The sequence below is a fragment of the Eschscholzia californica genome, unplaced genomic scaffold, assembly GCF_041429995.1.
Source record: "Eschscholzia californica isolate CP2 unplaced genomic scaffold, dmEscCali1.0.p SCAF_1, whole genome shotgun sequence".
Classification (NCBI taxonomy): Eukaryota; Viridiplantae; Streptophyta; class Magnoliopsida; order Ranunculales; family Papaveraceae; genus Eschscholzia; species Eschscholzia californica.
Window position 1 is genome coordinate 73,821,061 of NW_028238198.1, and position 23,972 is coordinate 73,845,032.

The window sequence follows — 23,972 nt, forward strand, 5'->3', positions numbered from 1 at the left end:
GAGTTTTTTTTTTTTTGTGCAAAGATCGACAGACGTGACGAAATCTGAACTAGGGAAAACGTAATCACAAACTAGGATACTACAAGGTTTATCAAAACTATACTATGTAAATCATCGGAAAAATATAGCAACTGTTTTGATTAGCAATGTATGTATACATACTAGTAACATACAATGAAGTAATGAGGAAGAGAAATTCGCTTTTACATCAAACCTAATATCATCTGTTAGGCTGAAGGAGTAGTGTTTGGTGTCGGTGTTGGATACAAGACTTCTTTACCTTACAATTTTAGTAAAAATCGTAAGATATAAAAGTATTGTGTCCGTCACCGACACCAAACACTTTTCCTTGTTTATTTCCGCTCCCCAACTTCAAAGAAAATCAGACCACTATTGCACCTTCTAACTCTTATGAACTTCTTGTATAAATAAGAGAGTGAGAAGGAGAGAGTGTGTACTTTTAACTCATAAGTTAGAGTGGAGTACAAAAATGAGGTGATCATCTCATCCAATTCAAACAAGAGTAACAAGAGTGCAGTACAATAGGGCAATAATTTTATATCTTAAAAAAATGTTTAACACTTTTTATGTATGGGGAGATGGGAGAAGTGGAGTGTAGTACTACTCCAATTAGTACAAGTGTACAATCAAGGGAGTACAGTTTTTTTCCTATGGTTGGATCATGAGTGGGTCTACATGTCCTCCCAAAATTTACCATAGGCCCCCCTACGGGTGGGAGTCCAATTGGTTCAGGTCCGTCGGTACCGGACTCTAATTTCATCAGATCGGTCAATTTCGGACATAAAATGTTGGTGTCCACATATTTACTCGTGTGGTAAGCGGTCACTTTCGAGAATTATTTGTCATTGACCGTCTAAAACCGTTTATTCTATCGGGCCAGTCGAACACCGGGCGGTCTCGGTCCGATCTTTCCAATTAAAATTTTGCAGAAACTTATAAATCATTTTCATTAGTAGACAAACAAAACTACAAGTTACAAGTTACAAATCACAAATGAAAAAGATTAACCAAAAAAACACAAATAATTATAAAAACAAATTTGATCACCATTTGACAAGATATAATTAAGGCGTGTGCTAATAGTTGAATCTACCTTCACATTTCTGTTAACATACATTGTCTGCCACTGTGAGGGCCAAGACAAAGCACATCCTCGAACAATATGTTGCTGATCCAAGGTTAGCTCCACGACAAAAAACCATACTGAACCATAAAAAATAGCATCATATCGACCTTGTTTGCAAAAAGATAAATCCAAAATATTTCAAATTATACGAGTGAACTATCAAAAAAAGAATAACAAAAGATTCATCAATAGACACTAGGCACAATAAAAAAAAGTCACAAGTTTGGAAGTCTGCAAATCAAATGTTATGGGACTGCATGTGTCTCCGCATCATTGAATGCCATAGCATCATTCAAAATATAACAAGTACTTGCAACATTACAAAACTTCTGAGTGTCCGTGGTCATTCGACCATTCGGTTCATTTGAAACGGTCGGTTAGCGGGCGGTCTCCTGACATGGAATTTTGACCGAGACCGGTCCGCCTACTCTTTCGGACCGGTCGGGTAGTGACTGTTTTGATCATCGGGTGCCCACGGGCCTTTTCTCTCTCGGACAAACGGATCAGATAGTGGTGTTTCGGATTCTTTTCCCACCACTAGCTCTTCTCTTTAGTATTATTCATGGTTATCGGATTGAGTCTCTGTTGTTTAAGTCCAAAACAGATTAGTCTCAATCCGAGTGTCCTCAAATTGACCAGTTCGTGAATACACTAAAAGCAAAGCGGGGTCTATGGCAATTTTCTTGGACGCCTATAGACGGTAGACCCTCATTAGTCAAATTTCTTCTTTAATTTCGATTTTTTTTTGTGCGGCAAGGACAGATAGGCAGATGTTCAAAGACTAAGTTTCATTAAGAATTCTCACTTTAATCAATACATCTTTGCAATTTTCATTAGTCAAGCTTTAATCATTACATATTTGCTAATTGTTAGGGAATCAAATTTTTAAATGATTTCCTCCTCTTCTCTTATTTGTTTTTCCTTTTTAATTTTTAAAGGAGGATGAAACTTAAAAAAGTGCCTATAGAGTAAAATCCCATAATTAGTTTTTCCAATAAAGGGGAAATCTATCTAAAGAAATATATGTCATTGTTCGGAGACCAAATTTGGATTACCCATGTGTTATGTTATGTCAATCAGGGTTTAATGTGATCAATTCGAGTAATCAAGCAGAAGCAATAAGAATAGTAAAGAACAATCAAGAACAGAACACAGAGATTTACGTGGTTCGGTTGGTGAGACCTACTCCACGGCGACAACGGCGCGATGATTTCCACTATGATAAGCAAACAAGTTTACGCAAGAGACTCGTGAGATTGTGCTACTGATATCTCCTTAGGGTTTAGTTTGTATTGCCACTAAACCCTAATCCCACCGCCTCACCGACTCTCTACAACCGACATTATACACGGATAACACTAATCACCGACATAAGCCTAGCTTCCGCATTCCAGCTCTGTCTCGGAGTCCAGCTTTGCCACGCAACCCTGCTTCGCATACCAGCTCCGTCTCACCAATCCATATTCGAGTCACTTCTAACATGTTAAGTAGTTGAAATTCAATTCCCATACACATGTTAGGGCACAGGAAATAAAAATGCAAGAGATTTATGTTTTTCTTATATTTAATAAACAATCTTGCAATGTTATTAAAATACAACATGTGTTTTTTTTTTAGAAATCGACTACGATCTACGTTAGTCGTTACAAGGCATTGATACATCATGAAGATGTGATGAGCACGATAACCACCTAATTTAAAACGTAATGAAAGAGACCTAAAGCCAAGCCCAACAATGAAAGAGGCCTAAAGCCCGACAATGAAAGAGGCCTAAAGCCCGACAAATTTATTACATTATTTACTTCATATATCGCCTAAATTACATGGGATAAATCTTGATGACAAACTGCTTCCACCGAAACTCGATTCCACGACTTCATGGGCTTAAGAGAGGGTGCCCAAGCGTTGCACCAAAGGGTGGTGGACAGAATACAACATGTTAAAATAACTTCAATGTTATCAAATGAAATGGAAAATTCAGAGATGCATGTACAAAGAATACTCAGGGTGCCATCAACCATTGGTTGAGTGGTAAGAAGTTTAGTCTTCCACTTTAAAAGTCAAGAGTTCGAAGCACGCTAACAATTCAAAAAAAAAAAAATTACGTAAGGTAACATTCCACTCCAAATTTGGAATCCTTGTGGACATTCCACGCTGACCAGTCAAAAGTTCGAAGCACGCTGACCATTGGTTGAGTAGTGCCTATATAACTTCCAAATTTGGAATCCTTGTGGACATGCCACTCCAAGCCCAATAGTATTGGTAATGGGCTTTTGAGATTGATTGGCCTTCTTCTACCTAGTTGGGCTGCGTCTCTCTAAACCCCTACCGAAACTTAGTAGCACCTCCTTCTTGCTCCTTCACCATCAAGAGACGACACCCTATCTTTCTTTCTCTCTCTAGGGTTTTAGAAGGACGCTATACGCCGTTATTTCCGTTTTCGAATTAGGGTTTCTGCAACTTTATACTACTCCATTCGAACTCATACTGAACAACAAGCATACGATGAAAGTACAGGTCATATCTCGTTCTACTGAAGAATATACCCGTGAACGAAGTCAGGATCTCCAGGTAAACAATCACTGAAGCATGCTTTCATTTGATTTAATGAAATTTTTTAGTGATTTTCATGTATTTTTTTGTGTTGATTCTTCATCCTTTTTTATGTGTAATAGAGAGTGTATAGGAATTTTGATCCAAATTTGAGACCTCAAGAAAAAGCTACTGAATATGTTCGTGCTCTTAATGCTGCAAAGTTGGAGAAGGTAAACCCTTTTTTTTGTGTGTGTGTGTGTGTTCTGAATGATATGATTTTGGGTTTTTGATAATTGAACTTATCTCTTAATTTTCAATCATGGGTTGGTTTTGATTTTGTAATTTAGGTATTTGCAAAACCTTTCGTTGGAGCGATGGACGGGCATGTCGATGCTGTCTCATGTATGGCAAAAAATCCCAATCACTTAAAAGGAATCTTTTCTGGTTCAATGGATGGAGGTACTTTCATTGTTACTATTGTTCTTGGTTGATTTCTTTTTAATAAATTCTGAAATTTGAATTCATCATCAAATTATAGTTATCAAACCTTGCTAAATTGTACCAAAAATCCTAAACTAGGTAACTAGAAGTATAGAAATACATCCTTGTGGAATGGTTTTGGTTGGTTCAAATTTTCGGACATGATTGACAATCAAGCTAATTTGGAACTTCCCAAATTTGAGCTGTGAAGGGATCATATACAGTTAGTTTAGGTCTATAAGGGTTCCTTGAAATGCAAACTTGAAGGAAGTTGTATTCTGGATGAACTAAATGGTGCTTACATAGTTACACATTGCTTGGTAACTAGCTGCTAGTGAATGAAGTATCGTTATCTTTTTCAGGAAATACTGTTAATATTCGTATTGCTTAAAACTTTGATTTTATATATTTACGTATGCAAAACTTGTATGTATAAATCTGAAATGTAGTTTAATGTTTTCTGTTCTTTTGGCAGATATACGTCTCTGGGATATAGCTTCAAGGTAATACAAATGCTACTTGCACTTATATCTATATATTTAGGGTCCAAGTATTTTCCAAAGTTGTGCTTCTTTTTCCGTAATCTTAATAAATATCTGATTTTCCTCTAGCCTCACACGATTTGTTTCTGATCAACACTCAGTTTTTGCACAATTCACTTCCCCCTTTTTCAGTTGGTGGATGTTTAGCGTTAACTTTTAAGACTGTTGATTAGGCTTGAGAAATTACAAAGTTAGTTTCAAAATTACATGTTTATGTAATATGAGCTTTTGAGATACAATTTTGATAATTTGTAGGCGGACGGTTCGCCAATTCCCAGGTCACCAAGGCGCTGTGCGTGGCTTAACGGCATCAACAGATGGACAGGTTTTAGTATCATGTGGAACTGATTGCACGTAAGGCCTTTTCAGAATATAAAATATGCACTATCAATTATCTTTTTGCATGTGTTATGTCGAACATTTTTTGCTAAGCAATCTGTATCTGTTACTGTCAGTGTTAGACTCTGGAGGGTCCCTGACACAAATACGATGGAGTCAGATGATTCAGATGACTCCTCCGAGGTTAGTGCATTTAAAAGTATCTATACAACTTGGTTGATTGTATGTGTATTCTTAATTTTTTTAAAATGTGTAGAATTCTCAAAAAAGAGTCGGTGTATTTGTATGTGTTTGGTGTATGGGAATTACATAAATACTTTATTTCTTCTTTCAGCCACTTGCAGTTTATGTCTGGAAGAATGCTTTCTGGTAAGAACGTTTCATATTTGTATATTGGTACGAAGATATCATGGATATCACCCATATTAGTTTGTTTCCAATACCATTTCTTTGTGATTTTAGGGCTGTTGATCACCAGTGGGAAGGTGAACAGTTTGCTACTGCGGGTGCTCAAGTTGATATATGGGATCATAACAGGTTTGTTCAGTCTTCTTATACGATCTTTCTGCTGTGAATACACTACCTTTTTCGCTTTTTTGATACGAGCTGCAACCTCTGTAAAAAGGTCAGAGCCGCTAAAGACTTTCGAATGGGGGAATGACACTACTATATCTGTTCGGTTCAATCCTGGAGAACCTAATGTTTTAGCAACATCTTCTAGGTACGTATGGCTACATACTTCATTGTTATCTGTTCGGAAATGAAAGTCCATTCACGGTTTTGATGTATTAGCTGGCTAAGTATTTTAGGCTCTGCTTGCTATTTCTGGATTTTCTACGAATATTCACAGTTCAATTTATGTGGTCTTCTCTTTCCGAGTGCAAACGCAAAAACCAACTTTTAGTTAGTTCACTTGATTATATTAAAAGTGGTGCATACTGCATACATATGTAGTCACGTTTTAAAACTACCAATTTTCCCAACCGGCTTTTCTGATTTCATGTGGGCGTAGAATGAATATGATAGGTCTTAACCACCACTAAATCATAAACGGTGATGTGAATATTAGCAGAAGTTCATAGAATACCTAGTGGCGCCTTAATTACAAATCTATTCTGGATTTTTTTTTTCAGTTAATGAGTTCTTCATACCATCTGATTGGGTATTTGTGTCAATGTGTTGTTTCCAGGGACTAACTTTTTTCCTTTTTTTTTCCCTTGTTCTTTCGCGTTATCTAGTGACCGCAGCATAACACTATATGACCTTAGGTTATCATCTCCTATAAGAAAGATGACAATGCAGGTAATTTTGTCCTTTCCACCTAATGTTGTATACACCTTTTTCTCCTCTCTGTACTTGTATCTTAAACACTGATGTTAACATTAAAGATGTTGAATCTTATTTCATTATTTGCTTTTCTTTGCAGACAAAAACTAATTCTATTGCATGGAATCCAATGGAACCGATGAACTTCACAGCTGTAAGCATAGTAATTTCATAGTATACTAGTAATTTGTAGTGGGAATTCATTGCCCAGTGATACCATAGTATAAAAATTATCTTGCATGATTTGTCGAATGACTCGATATATTGGTTTACCTGAACACTCATCATTAACAAAACTTCATAACGTATCTATACTGAAGGCAAATGAAGATAGCAACTGCTACAGTTATGATAGTAGAAAATTGAATGAGGCAAGATGCGTCCACAAAGATCATGTATCTGCAGTGTAAGTGTCGTGTTCTTCTGTTTTTTCTTCACAAATCTTATAATTTCATAAGGGCTTAACTGCTTCGGTGGTTTTTCCCATTTCATAAGGCCTTAACTAAAGAGTTTCTCGTTGAAAATTTATTTCAGGATGGATATTGATTATTCTCCAACTGGTCGGGAGTTTGTAACTGGCTCTTATGATAGAACTGTAAGTTATAATTCATTTCTTTCATTCTTTCTTTCTTTCTTTCTTTGTTTCAGGAGAACAGGTTTGTTTATAATATATTAACTTGGAATCTTTTATTTTCTTTCCAGATAAGAATATTCCAGTATAATGGCGGTCACAGCCGAGAAATTTACCATACTAAAAGAATGCAGAGGTTTGCGTGTTTTTCAATTCTATGACTAGAAGTGCTCTGGTGGTTTTTCCCATGTCTAATAAACTTCTCTTGTCCCTGTAGGGTATTTTGTGTAAAATTCACTTGTGATGCTTCGTATGTTATTTCTGGAAGTGATGATACCAACTTACGATTATGGAAAGCTAAAGCATCGGAACAGTTGGGAGTAGTAAGAATCTCTCCTTCACCATGTTCTTCCTTATTTTTAGAGGCAGCTAGGCGGTATTTTTTTTTCTTCTCATTGTCTGAATCTGACTTCTCTGACTCGTCAATCATCTGGCCCAAATGGACCCAAATCGGTCATTCAGGCAAGTCAGACAAACACTAAATTTCTGAAATCTGACTTAGAGAAAGAGCAGTATCTTAGGCTTAAGGTGAAGACTAGATTCACTGTGACGCTAGAAGAACAAAATATCAACTTTAAGACGATCTGAACTGATGTCAGAATCCAAGGGAGTTGAGAATATATCATACGTCTTATGCTATTTGCTTTTTCACAATACTTAATGCTATTTAGCATGACAAGTACTCGTCTTTTCGTTGGCCAGCTTCTCCCAAGGGAACGGAAAAAGCAAGAATACATGGAGGCTCTCAAGAAGCGGTACATTCACCTTCCCGCGGTTAGGAATGTTGTGAGGTAGGCTGGTTTTCCGACAATAATTTCTCATTTTGCTTTACAGTACAATACCGTAGAAGAGTAAAGTAGAGAATGTATTCTGTAAGGTCATGTGGCCTAAAAACTTGGAATACAGTTCTTGATTAGTCTTTCTTTCTTGGAACTTCTCGATGTCTGAGAGTAGTAGATTATATCTGTCCAAAAATCATTCTGAAACTTGCATACCTGAAAATTGTAATTGCTGATTTCTCAGGCACACGCATGTACCTAAAGCAATATACAAGGCACGTCAACTGAGACATACAATGAATGACGCTGATAGAAAGAAAAAGGAGAGAGTAAAATCTCACAGTGCTCCAGGAAGCATTCCCACTGAACATATGCGCAACAAACGAATCATCAGGGAAGAGGTGTAAACTGAATCATAATTATGAACGACACTACGGTTCGTTCTTGGATTTGGAAGCGTTGGATTCACGTATCAAGAACAGTAACGCCTTTCTCGATTCCGGTGAAGTGAAGGTTTATCAGTCTGACATCATTTTATATGAAATTTTGGTAGATAAAAATGTTTTTATATTTTTGGTTCTCCTTTCTAAAATGAAGCTATACTTAAGGTGAAAGAGATTTTCTTGAAGAAAAATGGATATTTCTCGAGGGCACTTTCAATAAATTTATTGACCTACTTATTGATATTGCATATTAAGTCCTGGTGTATCCTTTATTGCTCTTCTAAGTATATGGGTTTTTAGTTTCAACAAAAAAAACAAGTATATGACTTTCAGTGAATTGCACCTCCTTATCTTACCCTTGTGAAAAATAGATATAAAAATAAATTAGTTACCACTTATGTTTGGAGAGAGAGTTGTCGAGAACCTGGATTCTTTTGGTAATTTGATTCCGATGTAACACAATTAGGGTTTGATTTCGTTAGTAGATATTTGATTTTCGATTTTGAAGGAGAAAGGGAACCACAAATCCATCGATTTACTGAATGCGGATGATGTGGGTGATTTGGGAAATAAAAAAACTATTCATAGTAAAAGTTTCGGGTGGAAACAAAACATTTTTGTTTTGGAGATTGGAAGAGTGATCACATTTCATTGACATTGATACATCATGAATGTAAGCAATCGATCGCCGCTAATTAAGACATTTTGGGCCCAAAGGTCTTATAAAGACCTTTAGGGCCATCTTAGGAGGCCTGAAAGTCCGATAAATTTTGATGACAAATTGTTTTCACCGCCACTCGATCCCACGACTTCATTGGCTTAAGAGGGAGTGTCAAACCACTGCACCAAAGCAGGGAGAGGGATGAAGAGAGAGAGAGAGAGAGAGAGAGAGAGAGAGAGAGAGAGAGAGAGAGAGAGAGTTGTTGTTGGTCGTCGTCGACTAAGAGCCTACCGACGACTCTCTGCCAACAACAAGGGAGGGTGTGTTAGTTATTTTTTTCACCCTTTAAAATTTTGCACTCCGGAAACTATTCTTATTTTCTCAAATCACCCACGTTACTGAATTTACCCCAACCTTGGAGTAATCTTTTTCGGTTGAGAATGTGATTCTTTTATCTGATTACCAAACAATTCTGTATGCCAAACCTTTGGAGCAAAGAGTCATCTGGTAGAGCCGTCGAGGAAAGGGGATCAATGTTTTGATAAACTTAGCAGAAAAACAAAAGCCAAAAAAGAATAGGGTGAATTTCTTTCCACTATTTCACTAAAAGAAATAAACAAATAAATTTCAATACAATATAACAATCTAAATATATAAATGATTTAGTAATGGTGCTTATAAAGTTCTATTTGTAAGAAAACTAAATACTAGGAATTAGTACTATGATTATTTCCCTTTCCTCGACGAACAATTTAAATCCAACCGAACAAGCATCCTGTTTTTGAAATCAAAATACAAACATATTAAACTTCACCATAAACGGGATACAAAGGGAGAAACCCGATCATGAACATGATTCCAAAGGCGATTCTTTGGGCCATTTGGAAGTCTAGGAACGCGGCGATTTTTTCCGACAAGTCGGGGACTACGGAAGATATAATATTCTCAGCCAAATGTTTTGTGTACCATTGGAGTCGTAACATGCCAAGGGTTAAATATAGAGGGTTCTCGGACATCGTGGGAAATTGGGGGGCGTTTATCTTGTCGATGTAGAACCGCTCTTTGAGGGACTCGGTTCTGTGTTTTGGCCTTTTCTGTTATCTCCTTTTTGTTTCCTTTTCTTTTCTATTCTCTCTTTTTTGGGTTCGCCCCTTTACGCTTGTAAATCCTTCTCCTTCTTTCTTCTAATTCAAAATCATATTATTCAAAAAAAAAAAAACTTCACCATAAACATAAATATCAACATATATATATAAAGACACTGTTCTTCCACTTTAAAAATTTAAGTCATTTAACTCAATTTTGTGAGAAAATGTACTAAATGAAGATATTTGGTGAATTCAAACTTAAAAAATGGGCTTCTAAGGGATCGAAAAGGAGTACCAGAAACAAGAAAGATTATGAAACCAAATACCAATTTGAACACACTACGAAAACGAGGAATTGACTAATAATATCGGCTATAACGAAAAACTAGAAAGAAAAACCGCAATCAACTACGATATTATACTGAAAAACCAATAATCAGAGGTCCATATGACAGTAAACAAAAAGAATGAGGGAAAAGTGAGATATATGTAAAGAAAGAATCATTTGAATTCAAAATACTTAGTAATTAGGGTGGGAGTCACATACTTCTGGTCTTCATCTGTCCAATACATTGATTTCGTGTACTCGACCGATAGATAGAACCGAGAATCTTGAAGTCTATCATCAAAATTACCAGACTCAATTGACTCTAGATCTTCCAAAAGTATCTTATATTGTTTCTCCACATCCTCTGCACTTCTTCCACCAACCATGGAAGCTATTACTTCCCATCTTTTCGGATTGTTTTCGTCAACAACGGCTAAAGCTAATTCGAATAACTTGTTCTCTCCCCAACTCCAATTAGATAACACACTTCCATAACCTCCTTCCATGTTTTCTCTCTCAAGTTTATAAAAGCAAAACAAAAACTCACATTCTCTAGTGGATAACAAGAATCTAAAACCTTGGTATTAATAATTTAGACTTGAAGAATCCAACAAAAAGAACAACAAATTCTACTTAAACAAATCAGTTCCTTTTGTTCTGTTCTTCCTCTGTTTTTTGAAACCACTAATAGTCTTGACTACTTAGTATAATCTCTCTCTCCAAAATCTCTCTTTTCATGAAAAACCCAAGATGAAAAACTGAAGATAAGATCAAAACAAGGAAAACCCAGATCAAAACTCAAGTTCTTTAGGTTTAAAGACTGTGAAAGGAGTTACTTAGAAGCTTATTAATCACCATTTTCTTCGAAAAGAAGAAGACCAAATAAGTCTTAGATCCTTAAACTATAAAAGAAGACAAGAATGAAAAAAACAAAGATGATATACTTAAGAATGAAAGAGTCTTCTTAACACTCACCAAATTTAAATCAATCTTGCAAGAAATAAGAAAGAAATATTAATTATTAGGAGCTAGAGAGAGTAGTTAAGTTTTAGTAGATATATTAAAGCAATCACAAGTGGGTCATTTTCAAGGACTTTTAAATTGAGGTAGAAAGACTTTGCTGTAAAAAGCAATAATGAATCTAAACAAACAAAGAAAGAAAAAACATGTTCATTTTGGTTGGATTTGTCAAAAAGTGAAAAAAAGGGGGATTTTATCTATCTATCTATCTATCCAATTGTTTGGTTAAGATGTAAGTGTTAGGTTGGTTTGTTAGATAGATATGTTATTATGTCTCCTTCAATCTACACAGTTTTGGTCCCAGGAGATTTTGCATTAGATCTTGGGTTTTGTACTACCCTTGTTGTCTATTGAATTTTGGAGAGAGACATTAGAGAAAAAAAAACGAATTTATAACGCGCTTAAAACTCAAAAAACCTGATAAAATTCTCAATGTAGAGAAACTAGTGAATTTTATCGACCGAAATGAGTTGATTAATTTTCGTAGACAACCCTATATGTGTAGTAGTATTATAGATTTCTTAATCATAAATAACTTCTATTTGAAAGAACTTCCGCTTAAAAGAAAAAAGATTGCACTATTTGTTTGATAAGTAATTAAATACATGAAACTATCAAATCATAAAACTGTAGTTTAGAAGCCTAAACAATCCATTCCTACCCCTATGACTTTATCGGGGACTATGAATTTGCCCCGAAACGGTAAAGTCATAGGGGTGGGAATGGATCGTAAACCAGTTTACCAATGAGGTAGTGATAAGACTTTCTCGTGATTCTGACACCTAAAAAATAATTTTACCCGACTTCTGGCTATTGTTAAATCTATATAATTCTCATTCTACATGAGAGAGATAGAATATGGCGAAAAGGAAGTCAAATGTAAGGTTGTGTTTGATATCAGACAAATAATTCTATAAAAATGAAAGAGTTCCATGGAAAGTCTTCCACGGAATTTATTCCATGGAAATAAGAGTTCTTTCGTTTGGTACTCATTTATTATTCTGCGGAATTACGAAACTCTGTTATTTGGTTGACAACTAACTTCTACGAATATAATATTGAATTAAGAATTTTTATTCACTCTTTATGCAGTCAAAATGACATTTTTATTTTTATGTTGCCAAAATTACATTTTCATCCTTATGTTGTCGAAATTACACTTTTCCCCTTATGTTTTCAAAATAACAATGTATGGATAAAAAATAGATTTTACTAATATAAAATGGTAAAATTGTCATTTTAATGTAAAAGTGTAGACATGCCATTTTCACAAGATAAAGGTAAGAATGTCATTCAAACAACATAAAGTTAAAAATGTTATTTTGATAATATCAAGGGTAAAAATGTCATTTTGACAATATAAGGGCAAAATTTCAATTTGATATTATAAAAGGGTAAAATGTAATTTTGGCTATACAAAGTCAAAATGTCATTTTGGCAACTTTGTAAATATGTCATTTGGTAAGAAGGACAAAAATGTCATTTGCTCAATGTATAAGTAAATTTTTATTTTGCTAAATTTTATAGGTAAAAATGTCATTTTGAACATATATGGAGATAAACATTAGGTTTCAAGTATCCGAATATATTAAAATATTTTTATTTTGATTTTTGAATTTCCATGAAAACTAATTCCGATGGGGGAGCAATGAATTAAAAGTGGACTATTTCATGGAAATAGATTCCCTAGGGAATTAAAATAATAGAGTTATATTTCGTATCAAACGGTGGAAATACCTATTTCCATGGAAATTCTTTTATTTCCATGAAAATAGGGGATATCAAACACACCCTAAGTATAACTTTTACCTTTGATGAAACACAAAATTATGGTTTAAGGTGTTTCAGAATTTTGTCTGTTAATCATCTTACAAAATAATTCCTATATTGTTGTTGTAAATCTTTTTTTATGTGTATACTGAGGGACTCCTAACATACCTTACATGAACTAACTTTCAAAGGTGTTTGGCATTGACCAAGATTAAAGGGATGTTAACTAATCAATGAGGCTTACTAGTTTTGAGTTTTTAATCTTTCATAGTAATACAAAAAAGGGTTAAGCCTCCAACTTTTTGACCGGTTTCCTGCCTAGCCCCCTACTTTATCAAAAATACTCAGATGACCTCTTTTTTTAGATTCCGTTATAACACCGTTACCTAGTCATCATTTCTCTCTCTTCCATCTCATTACCTCTCTCTGCCACCTCACTTTATCGCCACCTCATCATCTTCACCGGCGAAGGTCGTCGGCCGACCAATTTTCCGTCGCCGGTGAAGATGATGAGGTGGTGATAAGGTGAGGTGGCAGAGAGAGGTAATGAGATGGAAGAGAGAGAAATGATGACCAGGTAACGGTGTTATAACGGAATCTAAAAAAGGGAGTCATCTGGATTTTTTTGATAAAGTAGGGGGCTAGGCAGGAAACCGGTCACAAAGTTGGGGGCTATTAAGGAAATAACAACACTCCACATTATACAATATATATATACTTCCTACGTTTTGTCTAGATTTTATTTGTCTTGCTAAGACTTGAGTGGATCTAGATTTTATTGTTGAAACTTGAGTGAGTCCACAAAAGATGGAAACTCTTTAATCAACTCACTTTCTTCTCTCTCTCCTTCTCTACGCCAATCAATTAAAATACGTGTATTATTGTCTTCCTTAGGTCTTTTACATGTGAGGGGTGTCTATATCCAAGATGCTTAAAGATCATGTAGCTTAAAGATGACCAGATGGGATGATAATGATATTTTAAGATAAGTTTATTTCTCATCTTTAAGTAGAAGATAAGAGATTGGGTTTCCCTCTCTTAGATAAGGAGTCCCACATTGTCGAAGTACAAATACAAAAAACTTTATTTCAAAAGCCGTAAGATTCTCTCTTGTGAAGGCCTTCTAAGCAGTCATTTAGGGGCCCTGTTAGCGACCCATCATTCTTCTCTAAGTTGTAAGAGTCCGAACGAAGCGAGCATCGTTCTTCTACATTTCCAATCCTACCCTGCAAGCAAAGAGGTTTCAAGATACCAGACGACCAACTGAATAGCACAGAGCAAGCAAACATTCTAGAGTGTGTACCCTTTGTTTCCACTCTTTCTAGGGTAGAGGCTTTCGGTGTCTTATTTCTGTCAAGAACTAGTGCTCACAGTAACCAACTAGGTAGTTTGACTTTAGTTGTATTTCAGATCTAAATTTCAGACTGATAGCAAAAACAAATAGGCTTCTTTTAGTCAACAACTTATCAATTTGGTTTCCATCTTCTAGGTCAAGAGTTCGAGACACAGAGTCCGTATGCTGACATTAAAAAAAAAGAAAAGACTTCTTTTAGGTATCTCGAGTGGGAAGACATGTATGTCGCTACGCATCCAAAGTGAGCCTCACAACTGATAGATAATTTTGTAAACTGTTAGTCGTGTTGTCCATTAAATCAAAAGTTTCAACTGCAAGTCATTTCTTTCCATTGTTACATCCACATTAACCACTTGTATTAATGAAAATCTAAAACAAGTTACATCAAAGAAAAATCATGATGAAAGTTATTGAATATGAAATTAGTTAGGCATTTGAAGTTTTTAATGTTATCATTCTGCAGCAAGTGGGTTAGGCTATTATACTAATTCAAATTACCAATTTAAATAGGATTCTTGGGATATGCAAGTTGCATAATCCATAATTAGTAACTTCCTTTTTTTAGTTATAAAGATAAGAGCTTTGTTAAAGATAAGAAATCCCATGTTAGTTATATTGATCATTAATTAATTAACAGTGAGTTGACTCCCACCTGCCTCGAATTTTTTTTCTTTAGATAATTAGTTTGTACAGGCTTCTCTGTTTAGCAGTCTCTAATTGAACACCTCCCCTAATCTATATTTGCTAGTAATATGGGTTAGAGGCCAACTCTTCTTGAAACCCTACTTTCAAAAAAAAATGATTGTCCAAAACTTATTCTCTTAGGCATAAACACAAACTGTGATACCATTTTATAGCAGATACAACCCTAACTTTTCTTGAAAATCAGACTTCTAGGATTAAATTATCCATAACTCATCGCTCCTAGAAAGGGGCTCACTCCGACACTTTGTACGGGTACCAGTATGCGACCATGTGAATATCCGATACATTAGAATTGTATACCTCTTTATTACTTCTTTTATTTCTCGGCGGTACAGTTTGAATTATTTTCCTAGACAATTCATATTCGCTATAATGCATTTATAATAGGCACACACATTATATTTACATAAACTTAGAATCTAAACTAGTTTACTGCTCAATTAGTCCAGGTTGTAGAAATTTAAAGTACGGGAGAGAGAGAAACCAACTTAAAACAACATAAAGGAAGTGAAGCGATACAAATTTGAAATGAAATTGTGAACCCCATTACTCACGAAAACATGATTCTTACACTGTACAGTAAGGTTAATTACACAAGATGCAAATATTTGTTCAAATAAACTGACCTCTATTACACCTACACAAGGCTAGGATGGGTCCTCGACCTAGAAATCATCGACTATTCCTATCTTTCTATTTGAGTTTTCATCATATTTTACAAATAAAATAGGGATGGTTTAAATGCAGTAAAAAGAAATTATGTACACGAAAACAAGATCGACGCCAGATAATCTTATAAGATGCATACCATTTGCAGTTAGTCCCATTAGATAACAACCAACCAATCTATCTTGGAGCCAACCTGTTGCCAAACTCTTCACTGTATACTTGAATCAATCCACTGTTGTTGGTAATTTGTTGCTTCTCACCCACCAACGACGCGTACTGGTTGTCTTTGTCCTCCAGATCACGGATTACTTCAACCTAAGTTGACAGCATCAACCAAATTTTAGCTAATACAAAAGAAAAGGAAATCCACATTTTTGGAGTGAATTTGTTGACTCGTGTTAGCTCACCGAACCATCCTTTTAGCTTTCTCAGAATGTCTTAAGTTCCAAGGAACAACATATTCGTGTTCCTCTTGAGCCATTCGAAAACACGAGCCAACAGAATAAAACTCCTTAGGAACTGACTAGAACGATCAAAACTAAACTGTAATTTAACGACAGATGGCTGAAAGGATTTCCGATTTAGAGATTTTAAGAGTATTTTCATGATATGGAACATAAAAAAACTACCTGTTTTTGGAACAAATCGAATTCATCAGAGCTTAGAGAACCATCACTGTTTGCATCAAGCAGCTGCATCATCTCTTCGGCATCCTCTCCTCCAGCACCAAGCTCTTCCATCACTTCCTTAAGCTCTTCAATGCTGATCCTACCATCTCCATTCTTGTCAAGAAGACGAAACACTCGGTCTCTTTGATCAATCTCAAGACCTATATGACTTGTGGAAGGGAGATCTCTAAGACGCAATGCTGCAAGTTCAGCAGCAGCCATCATAATTGCCTTGAGCCGTTTTGCCTGAGAATGACCAAGCAGTGAGCACTCCAAAACTAGCCACTATATTTACTCAACTAAGAACTAGGAAAAGTATATAGTCTGCTGCCCTTGAGAGAAATCACAAAACCTTTACTGACAATGAACTCATATTATATAATGCTGGGAACAAGTTACCTCATCAGGATCTGTAAGGCCGCCCTTGTACAAAGAATGAGATGCAGCCCCACCATCGGCAGACTTGTCCATCTCCGTGGTGCGTATTTGTATTTCCATCGATGGCCTCATCCTTCCCTTATCACTAACATCAACTGCCATATGTAAACTCTTGTATCCATTTGCTTTCGGCTTGGAAATATAATCCTTTGACCTGTGCGGTATTTCTTTCCACAGTGATTTGATCAGTTCTTGAGTTCTGTAACACGCTTTCTCACCAACGATATCATCTCCAGGTAACGGTTTCAAGATCACCCGTAAACCTAATACATCATTTACTTCTTCCGGTTTCCGACCATCCTTTAGAAGCTTCTTCATTGTGCTGAAACGACTTTTGTGGCGTCCTTTAACGGAAATCTCATCTACCATCTCCGCTAACAACGGATCTGCTTTTAAGTATTGAAACAGTTCGTCTCTGTAAATATCTATGAGTGACTTGCTTCCCGTCTCATGGCTTCTCAGCCATGTATCCACATAAAGGTACGAGTACGGGAATAGGTACCTAAGGGAAAGGTCCTCCAGTTCCAAGGATAAAGTGGTTGTCCCTATTGCATGAGCAAGAGGAGCGTATATTTTCATAACATCAAGGGCAAACATTTGCTGTTGGTATCTAGGGAGGTAATCTAGATGTCTCATTATATCAAGCTTAAGAGCAAGTTCTAGTATCAATGCCCTAATATCATAGTAACTCAAGCAAAACTTCCGTAACGCAGCTGCACTATCTTCATCCATAATTTCTACCTTCATAGGTATTTCCTTAACACGTAAACTTTCGTGCAATAAATGTGCGGTACCAGTTCCAATTTGTTTTTTAACGTCATGTATCGAACTAGCACCTGCTTCTACTACCTCTCTCAATATGCTTGCAGAAATAACCTCTGCATCCATCTGCAACGACAATACGACACTATTATTAGTAAATTCAACGAAAAGCTTCCACGGATCAATGACTACTTCATTCACATCTTTACACGCAAAAAGACGAATAAAACAATTTCTCCATTGAAACACCAAACTTTTGAATCATGATTTGCTTGTCAATTGTTTATCGATCTATTCCGTTTATACCTAAATTGTAAAAAGCTACTATCTCATGTGGATTGAAGTAGTTAATAGAACAGTTAATTCTTGTATACACCAAATCAAAAAGGCAAAACCTAAATATCATCCAAGCTTATCAAAATACTAAGTAATTTGACTACAAATTTGAACTACATAGTTGAGAGAAATTCGAAATCAGACCTGAAGATCAGCAAGAACAATAGCAACTGATAACGCCTTAGAAAGAGGAGATCGGCCATCAGGAGTAAAAGGTAAAGCTTGCAAGATAGGAATGGAGAGTTTAAGAGATTTAAAGAGTAATCGAGATGAGCTAGTTGAAAGCACGTTCATTCTCTCCGTCAACTTGTTGAAAGCTCCGACTAGTTCAACGACCATTTTCCCTCCTGGTTGTTCAAGTGCCGCACTTGCTGATACTCGACAAATGGTGAAGAATCTGAATTTACCAGGGATAACTCGCCGGCTGTGTCTTCGAATTGTAATATTTAATGGAAAATTGGGAACTGAAGGATGATTTTTGGAAGTTGAAACCCTAGATTTTGAAGTTGAATGAAGTGGGAAGCCAGTGTTGTATAGCTCCATGAGTAGTTAGTGAGAGAGAGAGAGGGAGAGGGAGGAAGAGAGTCTCCGACTTCCTGTTGTTAGGATTAACAAGACATTTGGTGGGTAAAGTCCCACGTAGGCAAGCACTCAGTGACAATTTGGAATGGGTGCCTCTATAGGCGCCCCTTCATTTACTCTTGGGTCTCCTTCTCTCTTCGCGCCCCATATATTGGAAAGTCCTAGGGCTCGGACTGGGCCTAATATGTGCTGGTTTTGAATAACGCGGATTAAGACCAGTTCGAAGCTCGCTGGAGTGCCAAGAGAGGGACAGGCTAAGAGCAAAAAAAAAATGGGCGTTCGTTGGAATTAGAAGGGTTATGGATGTCTAATGAGACATTTCATCATAAAAAAAAATGTCTAAGAGCATCTCCAATGCGACACTCAATCTCTAACACTTAGAGTGCCACATATGACTTTTTGGAGTTTTTGTTAAAAAACCATCTTCAATGGAACACTTTGTTAGACACTCTAATATGAGGTGGACACATTTATTATAGAGTGTCTAGAGAGAGAAACTCAAAAATGAGACTGTCTACTTGAGACTCTCTAAGTGTTACTTTAAAATTCCTTGCTTTTCAACTACTTTTTATCTATTGGATTGAAGAGAGACGTGTGTATTAAGTATAGAGACTTTAGAGATTTCCATTTGAGACCAACCAAAAATTAGAGTGTTTCTATATTAATATTTAAGAAAACGAATCTCTATTGACACTTGACAAATAAAATTTACAGAGTGTTTGTTAGAGTGTGTCTCATTGGAGATGCTCTAACAAGTCACTCTATTAGAAACTCCATGATGATATGGAGTAAATTTGTTTGGAAATCTTCAATAAATTTTGTTAATACTTTAATAGTGTTTTCTTGATAACCTCTGAGCATCTAATATGATTTTGCCCACAAATTGTCCTGTCCGAGTGCATAAGCAAGCTATCAGACCGAATAGTTTAAATTGTCTCTTAGACTTCGATGAGCTTGCGTTAGTCGCAGTAAAAAACTTCCTTAATTCAGCACAACAGGTTCAAACATTAGAGTCTCAGACGTGCGGAATTGAATACCTCATGCATTCGTGGACTCTTCAAGAGTCCATGAGAATCCTGGTCCACCGCTAGGTGTGGGAAACGGACCGGACGAGTCGTCCGCAGGCGAGTCGTCTGCGGACACATACTTCCCCGTTCCGGACAGACCGGACACAATTTAAATTTGTCCACTCGGACTGTCGTACAAAACAGGCGGACACTTGAAAAATAGAGTTGGTATTGCCCGTTCGTGTCCGCTTAAATTGTCGGACAATCGGACTATTCGGGTTGGCACAACCACTTTTTATTTCTTCTTTAAGTGCCCATAAAGATACTAATAAAATTTTACCTTAAATCAAAACCCACTTTGAAGCCCAACAAAGAGAGTTCAATCTCTCGGCTCTTATAAGTAACTCCAATCACTTTTTCCTTTAGGACCTTTATCACTAATGATGTGGGACAAAATTGTAGAGAATAAGTTTGTTATAGTACCCTACTTCCAGATTGTAAATTCTTTGAGATAAAAGAGATCTAAAACTTTATAAATAAGAGAAACGTAAGTAATAGTCTAACAATACATGTAGGTTTAAGTGGGCAACCTAAATCTGACCTCTTAGTTAAATCATTACTATTTACATACAATTAAAATTCTAAAGTGAATTAGTTATATATCAACTGGTCGGGCTTTGGTCAGGCTTTATCGGTCGGACTCAAACAAAAGGCCGGTTAGAGCTTTTTGTCCGTGTCCGTCCGCCTAAAGTTGGAGGTTTGGATGGATAGTGTCCATCTCGGACACCGGACGTCCGTGGACACGTCGAACTCGGGCGGTTCTTGTGCGGATTCGGGACACTGACTTTTTTCCCACCCCTATCCACCACTGACAAACCTCTAAATAATATATTTACCGGATCCGGGTTTTCTTCCCACCCACGACCGTCTAAAACTGGGTAATTTCCATTTTTTATCAACTTTGCCGATATCTCTCTCGAAGAACCGAAAGAAACACCAGAGACGAAATCCAGGTAACCGGAAAAAGACGAATTCAAAAGGAAAACCTCGAATGGGAGATTGATTCACTTTTCTTCAACCTCAGAATCAATCAATTACCTCTTGTTTTCTCCCTAACCAGTTTTCAACTTTCTTCTCAATCTTCTTATTCATAGGGTTTTCTAGGGTTTCAGTTTGAAACCCTTAAAAAATAAATTATTGATTCAATCGTTCATCAATGCTGATAAGATGAAACGAGATCATAAAGATCCTGAATGTGGTAGTTGCAATTCTCAAGAAAGATGGTTACTTCACAACGTTCGTCATCGAGGTATTTATATGAGACTTTGTACTTCTTGTGTGTTGAAACTTCATCCTGGATTATTTTGCCCTAGTTGCTTTGAAGTTTATGAAGATTGTAATCCTCCTATTAATCGTGTTATATGTTTGAAGTGTCCATCTGTTTGTCATCTTACTTGTGTTAGTAAGGAAATCGCTTCTCGTTATAATTGCCCTACTTGTTCAGACCCTAGACATGTATTTTTTGAATCCAATAAGAAGATTAATAGAGATTGTGGTGGTAGTGGTGGTGGTGGTGGGGATTTGATACCCAATGGAAATAATCAAGTTATCAATTTGAATTCGGCAAAAGTTCTTGTTGCTGCTGCTCGATTGGCTTCAATTTCGATGAACAAAGCAGCTTCTGTTGCTAGAATGGAGGCTGAAAAAAGGGCAAAGGAAGCAGCTTTGACTAGGAAAAGAGCAAAAGAAGCAATGGAAAGAGTCGCTTTGATTGCTTCTGGGAAAGAGAGAGAAAATAATAGTAAGGAAATGATGGGCATGGAAATCGTTTCTACTCCTGTTGAGGCAGCGAGAAAAAAGAAGAAACCTAAAACCAGTAATGCTTTTACTGCTGCTGTCGAAGCTCAGAAACGGTTTCAGAATCAAGTTGGTATGGCTGTGACAGATGCAAACGATCAAGATAAATCCGGCAAGAATCCTTTTGTTCAGGATAATGTTTTATCACGAAAAACTGTGAATTCACCAAGTTTTGGTGCATCAAATTCAGTGCAAAAGCTACCGGCAAATGGTGTAATGGGTCGTCCACAAGTTCCAAACACAGCAATAGTAAACGGAAGTGAGAGAGCTAGCAATTTTTTTCGTCCACAGAATAATGTTAATTTACAAAGAGAGAAGGAGAAAAGTGGGGGAGTTTCGGTTGTTAATGGCGTTGAACAAAATATAAGAAAGTCAAAAGAATTTAGAGACTCTGGGACGGTTCCGCAGCTTACCCATTCAAATGAAGGTAAGATCACGAAGCTCTACTTTTTATTATTGGTTTTGGTATCAAAATCCTTCCTTTGTTACTAATTTATGGTTTCACGTTCATCTTATACAGTAATGAAGGAGTTTTACTACTCACGAGATCTTCAAAACCAGCAGGATAATGGCTTGTAATTTGCCGACTTTGCATTTTCATGGTACGTTTCATTATTCCCTCTTATAGAGTACCGATGCCATGTGTTTACTAAATACTAATGGTATGTTTTCACGTTTTCTGTCGGTATAAGTAATCTGGCCCCAAGTGTATCTTTTCTATAAAGTAAGTTTTGGAGAAAAAAAATCAGTCGTTTTTTCCTTGCTTATTTATTGCGTTCATATCCAGGACTTGCAATAATTCTACAGAGGAGTTCTTATAAATCAGTACCCCTTCTTCCCCTGCTTTATTGCTCTTCAGTTATCACATATAAGTATATAACTTTAGGACCGGTCTCCAGTCTATATGGTTTTATTGTTCGTGCATCTTATTGTCACGATTTTATTTTGATCTGCTGTAATTGTGTGGGGGTGTCTGTAAGGTTTGCAATGAGGAACAACAAAGAACATAAGTACACTTTGTCCATGTATTGTTAACTCTCTTCTTCTTCTTTTCTCACTTGGCTGACATACTTGGAAGAAAAGGAAAAAGGGTTCTCCTCCCTGGATCAGGCCTTGTCGTTTTCCGATTATTTTATTTCTTGCTGTTTCAACTTTCAATGACTAAATTTATTCATGAAGATTAAATGTGCGATTGTGGTGTACGGATATTTGTTGCGTATTTGTTGTCTGATCACAAACTGTACTGTGAAGAACTTATACTTTACCTTTACCTTTGTGTCGTATGAGGCGCTAGAAAAGGGTGAACTCATTGTCTTGCCTCGCCTTGCGTAGGTGCTCATAGGTGATCCTTGTCTGAGCTCCTAGCAGTCTCCTCAGTCCTCAGATCTGATTTCCCCTTCGCATCCTGGCATTTGTTTCGCTGTTATTTTATAAGTACTCACAGTAATCACTTACATGTCGCACCTTTGACCACATAGCCTTTGACCTTTTGGTATAAATGGGTAGTGTTATAAGAACAAAAGAACTGGCAGCACATGGACCCTAGGGTCTTCTAGCTCGCCTTTGAGAACATAGACTTGACCTTAGATGGGCTGTTAACCACTTGACCTTTCTCATCATGAATATCACACACACTACTGATATTCATTTACAACATGTCGACCCTTTCTACCTTCGGTGAATTCTCTTCAAAATTGATCATTGATAAGTAGCTTAGATAATCTGACGGATGATCTTATTATCTCAGGAGCATCACATTTTACAAGGATGAAATCTGTCGGAAGGTTCTTATGGTCATTTTGCAGCAGAGATTTTGTGTTGGAAGTCCATAGAGCCCTGGGTCCTCTTTCACTTTAAATAACAAGCAGATCATCACGACTAGTTACTACACATTCAATTTATTATTGCAGGCTTATCGAGTAGTAGTGAGAGGAGCTGGATTGATGGGTGCATGGTGCTTGGGTGGGAAGAAGTTGTTGCAGGCAAAGGTAAGATTTGAAATGAATCGCTTTCATGATAGATGTTACAAACACAGACTTCACCCCTGAGGTAAATTAATCGTAATCTGAACCAACATTTGGTAGTGAGTTTTGGTGTAGTGTGTATCTATCTATCTATCTATTTCGAGAGATGATTATCCATCCCAAGCAGCCAGTTTTCCATGTTCTTCCTCCTGTCAAATATCTGCTTCTATTTAAACATGAAGTTATCGGTGATCAAATGAGATTTTGTTTCTTTGGTTTGTGGATGTCAAGTTTAATTACCGAGTTCTTGTCCTTTTGACTCTGGTGTTATATTTGTTTGGAACGTGAAACTAATTTCATGCAATGACACAACTACTTGATGTCTCGTTATCATATCACATTCCCATCAAATTGTGATGGAAGCTCAAAATACTGTTGGAGCACTGGCCCAAGTGCAGGCCACAAATTCGATGAATGCCCTGCTAAACCCAGCCCAACCTCTGTGGCTCTGTGCTATACGTGGGCGCCTCTATTAGCACCT

General features: G+C 36.6%; 3 protein-coding genes and 1 long non-coding RNA gene across 4 annotated transcripts; 2 read left to right on the top strand and 2 right to left on the bottom strand.

The window, feature by feature from the left end:
- Window positions 1-3,451: 3,451 nt before the first annotated feature.
- LOC147569035 (WD repeat and SOF domain-containing protein 1) lies at window positions 3,452-8,470 on the top strand. Its single transcript, XM_086655485.1, has 17 exons — window positions 3,452-3,718; window positions 3,823-3,912; window positions 4,030-4,141; window positions 4,638-4,665; window positions 4,960-5,058; window positions 5,160-5,226; window positions 5,378-5,412; window positions 5,506-5,580; window positions 5,669-5,764; window positions 6,282-6,345; window positions 6,470-6,523; window positions 6,690-6,775; window positions 6,904-6,964; window positions 7,072-7,136; window positions 7,218-7,323; window positions 7,703-7,791; window positions 8,024-8,470. The coding sequence occupies exons 1-17, from the start codon at window positions 3,653-3,655 to the stop codon at window positions 8,184-8,186; spliced, it is 1,356 nt and encodes a 451-aa protein (XP_086511611.1). The 5' UTR covers window positions 3,452-3,652; the 3' UTR covers window positions 8,187-8,470.
- Window positions 8,471-9,459: 989 nt separating this feature from the next.
- Window positions 9,460-11,527, bottom strand: LOC147569036 (uncharacterized). Its single transcript, XR_015231160.1, has 2 exons — window positions 10,104-11,527; window positions 9,460-9,691 (listed from the first exon to the last, which is right to left on the bottom strand). It is a non-coding gene; the product is annotated as an uncharacterized LOC147569036 (long non-coding RNA).
- Window positions 11,528-15,670: 4,143 nt separating this feature from the next.
- CRSH (Ca2+-activated RelA/spot-like protein) lies at window positions 15,671-18,690 on the bottom strand. Its single transcript, XM_086655486.1, has 4 exons — window positions 18,166-18,690; window positions 16,885-17,811; window positions 16,447-16,731; window positions 15,671-16,132 (listed from the first exon to the last, which is right to left on the bottom strand). Exons 1-4 carry the CDS (start codon window positions 18,562-18,564, stop codon window positions 15,995-15,997), a joined length of 1,749 nt encoding a protein of 582 aa, XP_086511612.1. The 5' UTR covers window positions 18,565-18,690; the 3' UTR covers window positions 15,671-15,994.
- LOC147569038 (uncharacterized) lies at window positions 18,398-23,803 on the top strand. The gene is made up of 3 exons (XM_086655487.1): window positions 18,398-21,894; window positions 21,988-22,069; window positions 23,215-23,803. The coding sequence occupies exons 1-2, from the start codon at window positions 20,838-20,840 to the stop codon at window positions 22,044-22,046; spliced, it is 1,116 nt and encodes a 371-aa protein (XP_086511613.1). The 5' UTR covers window positions 18,398-20,837; the 3' UTR covers window positions 22,047-22,069; window positions 23,215-23,803.
- The last annotated feature ends 169 nt before the right edge of the window (window positions 23,804-23,972 follow it).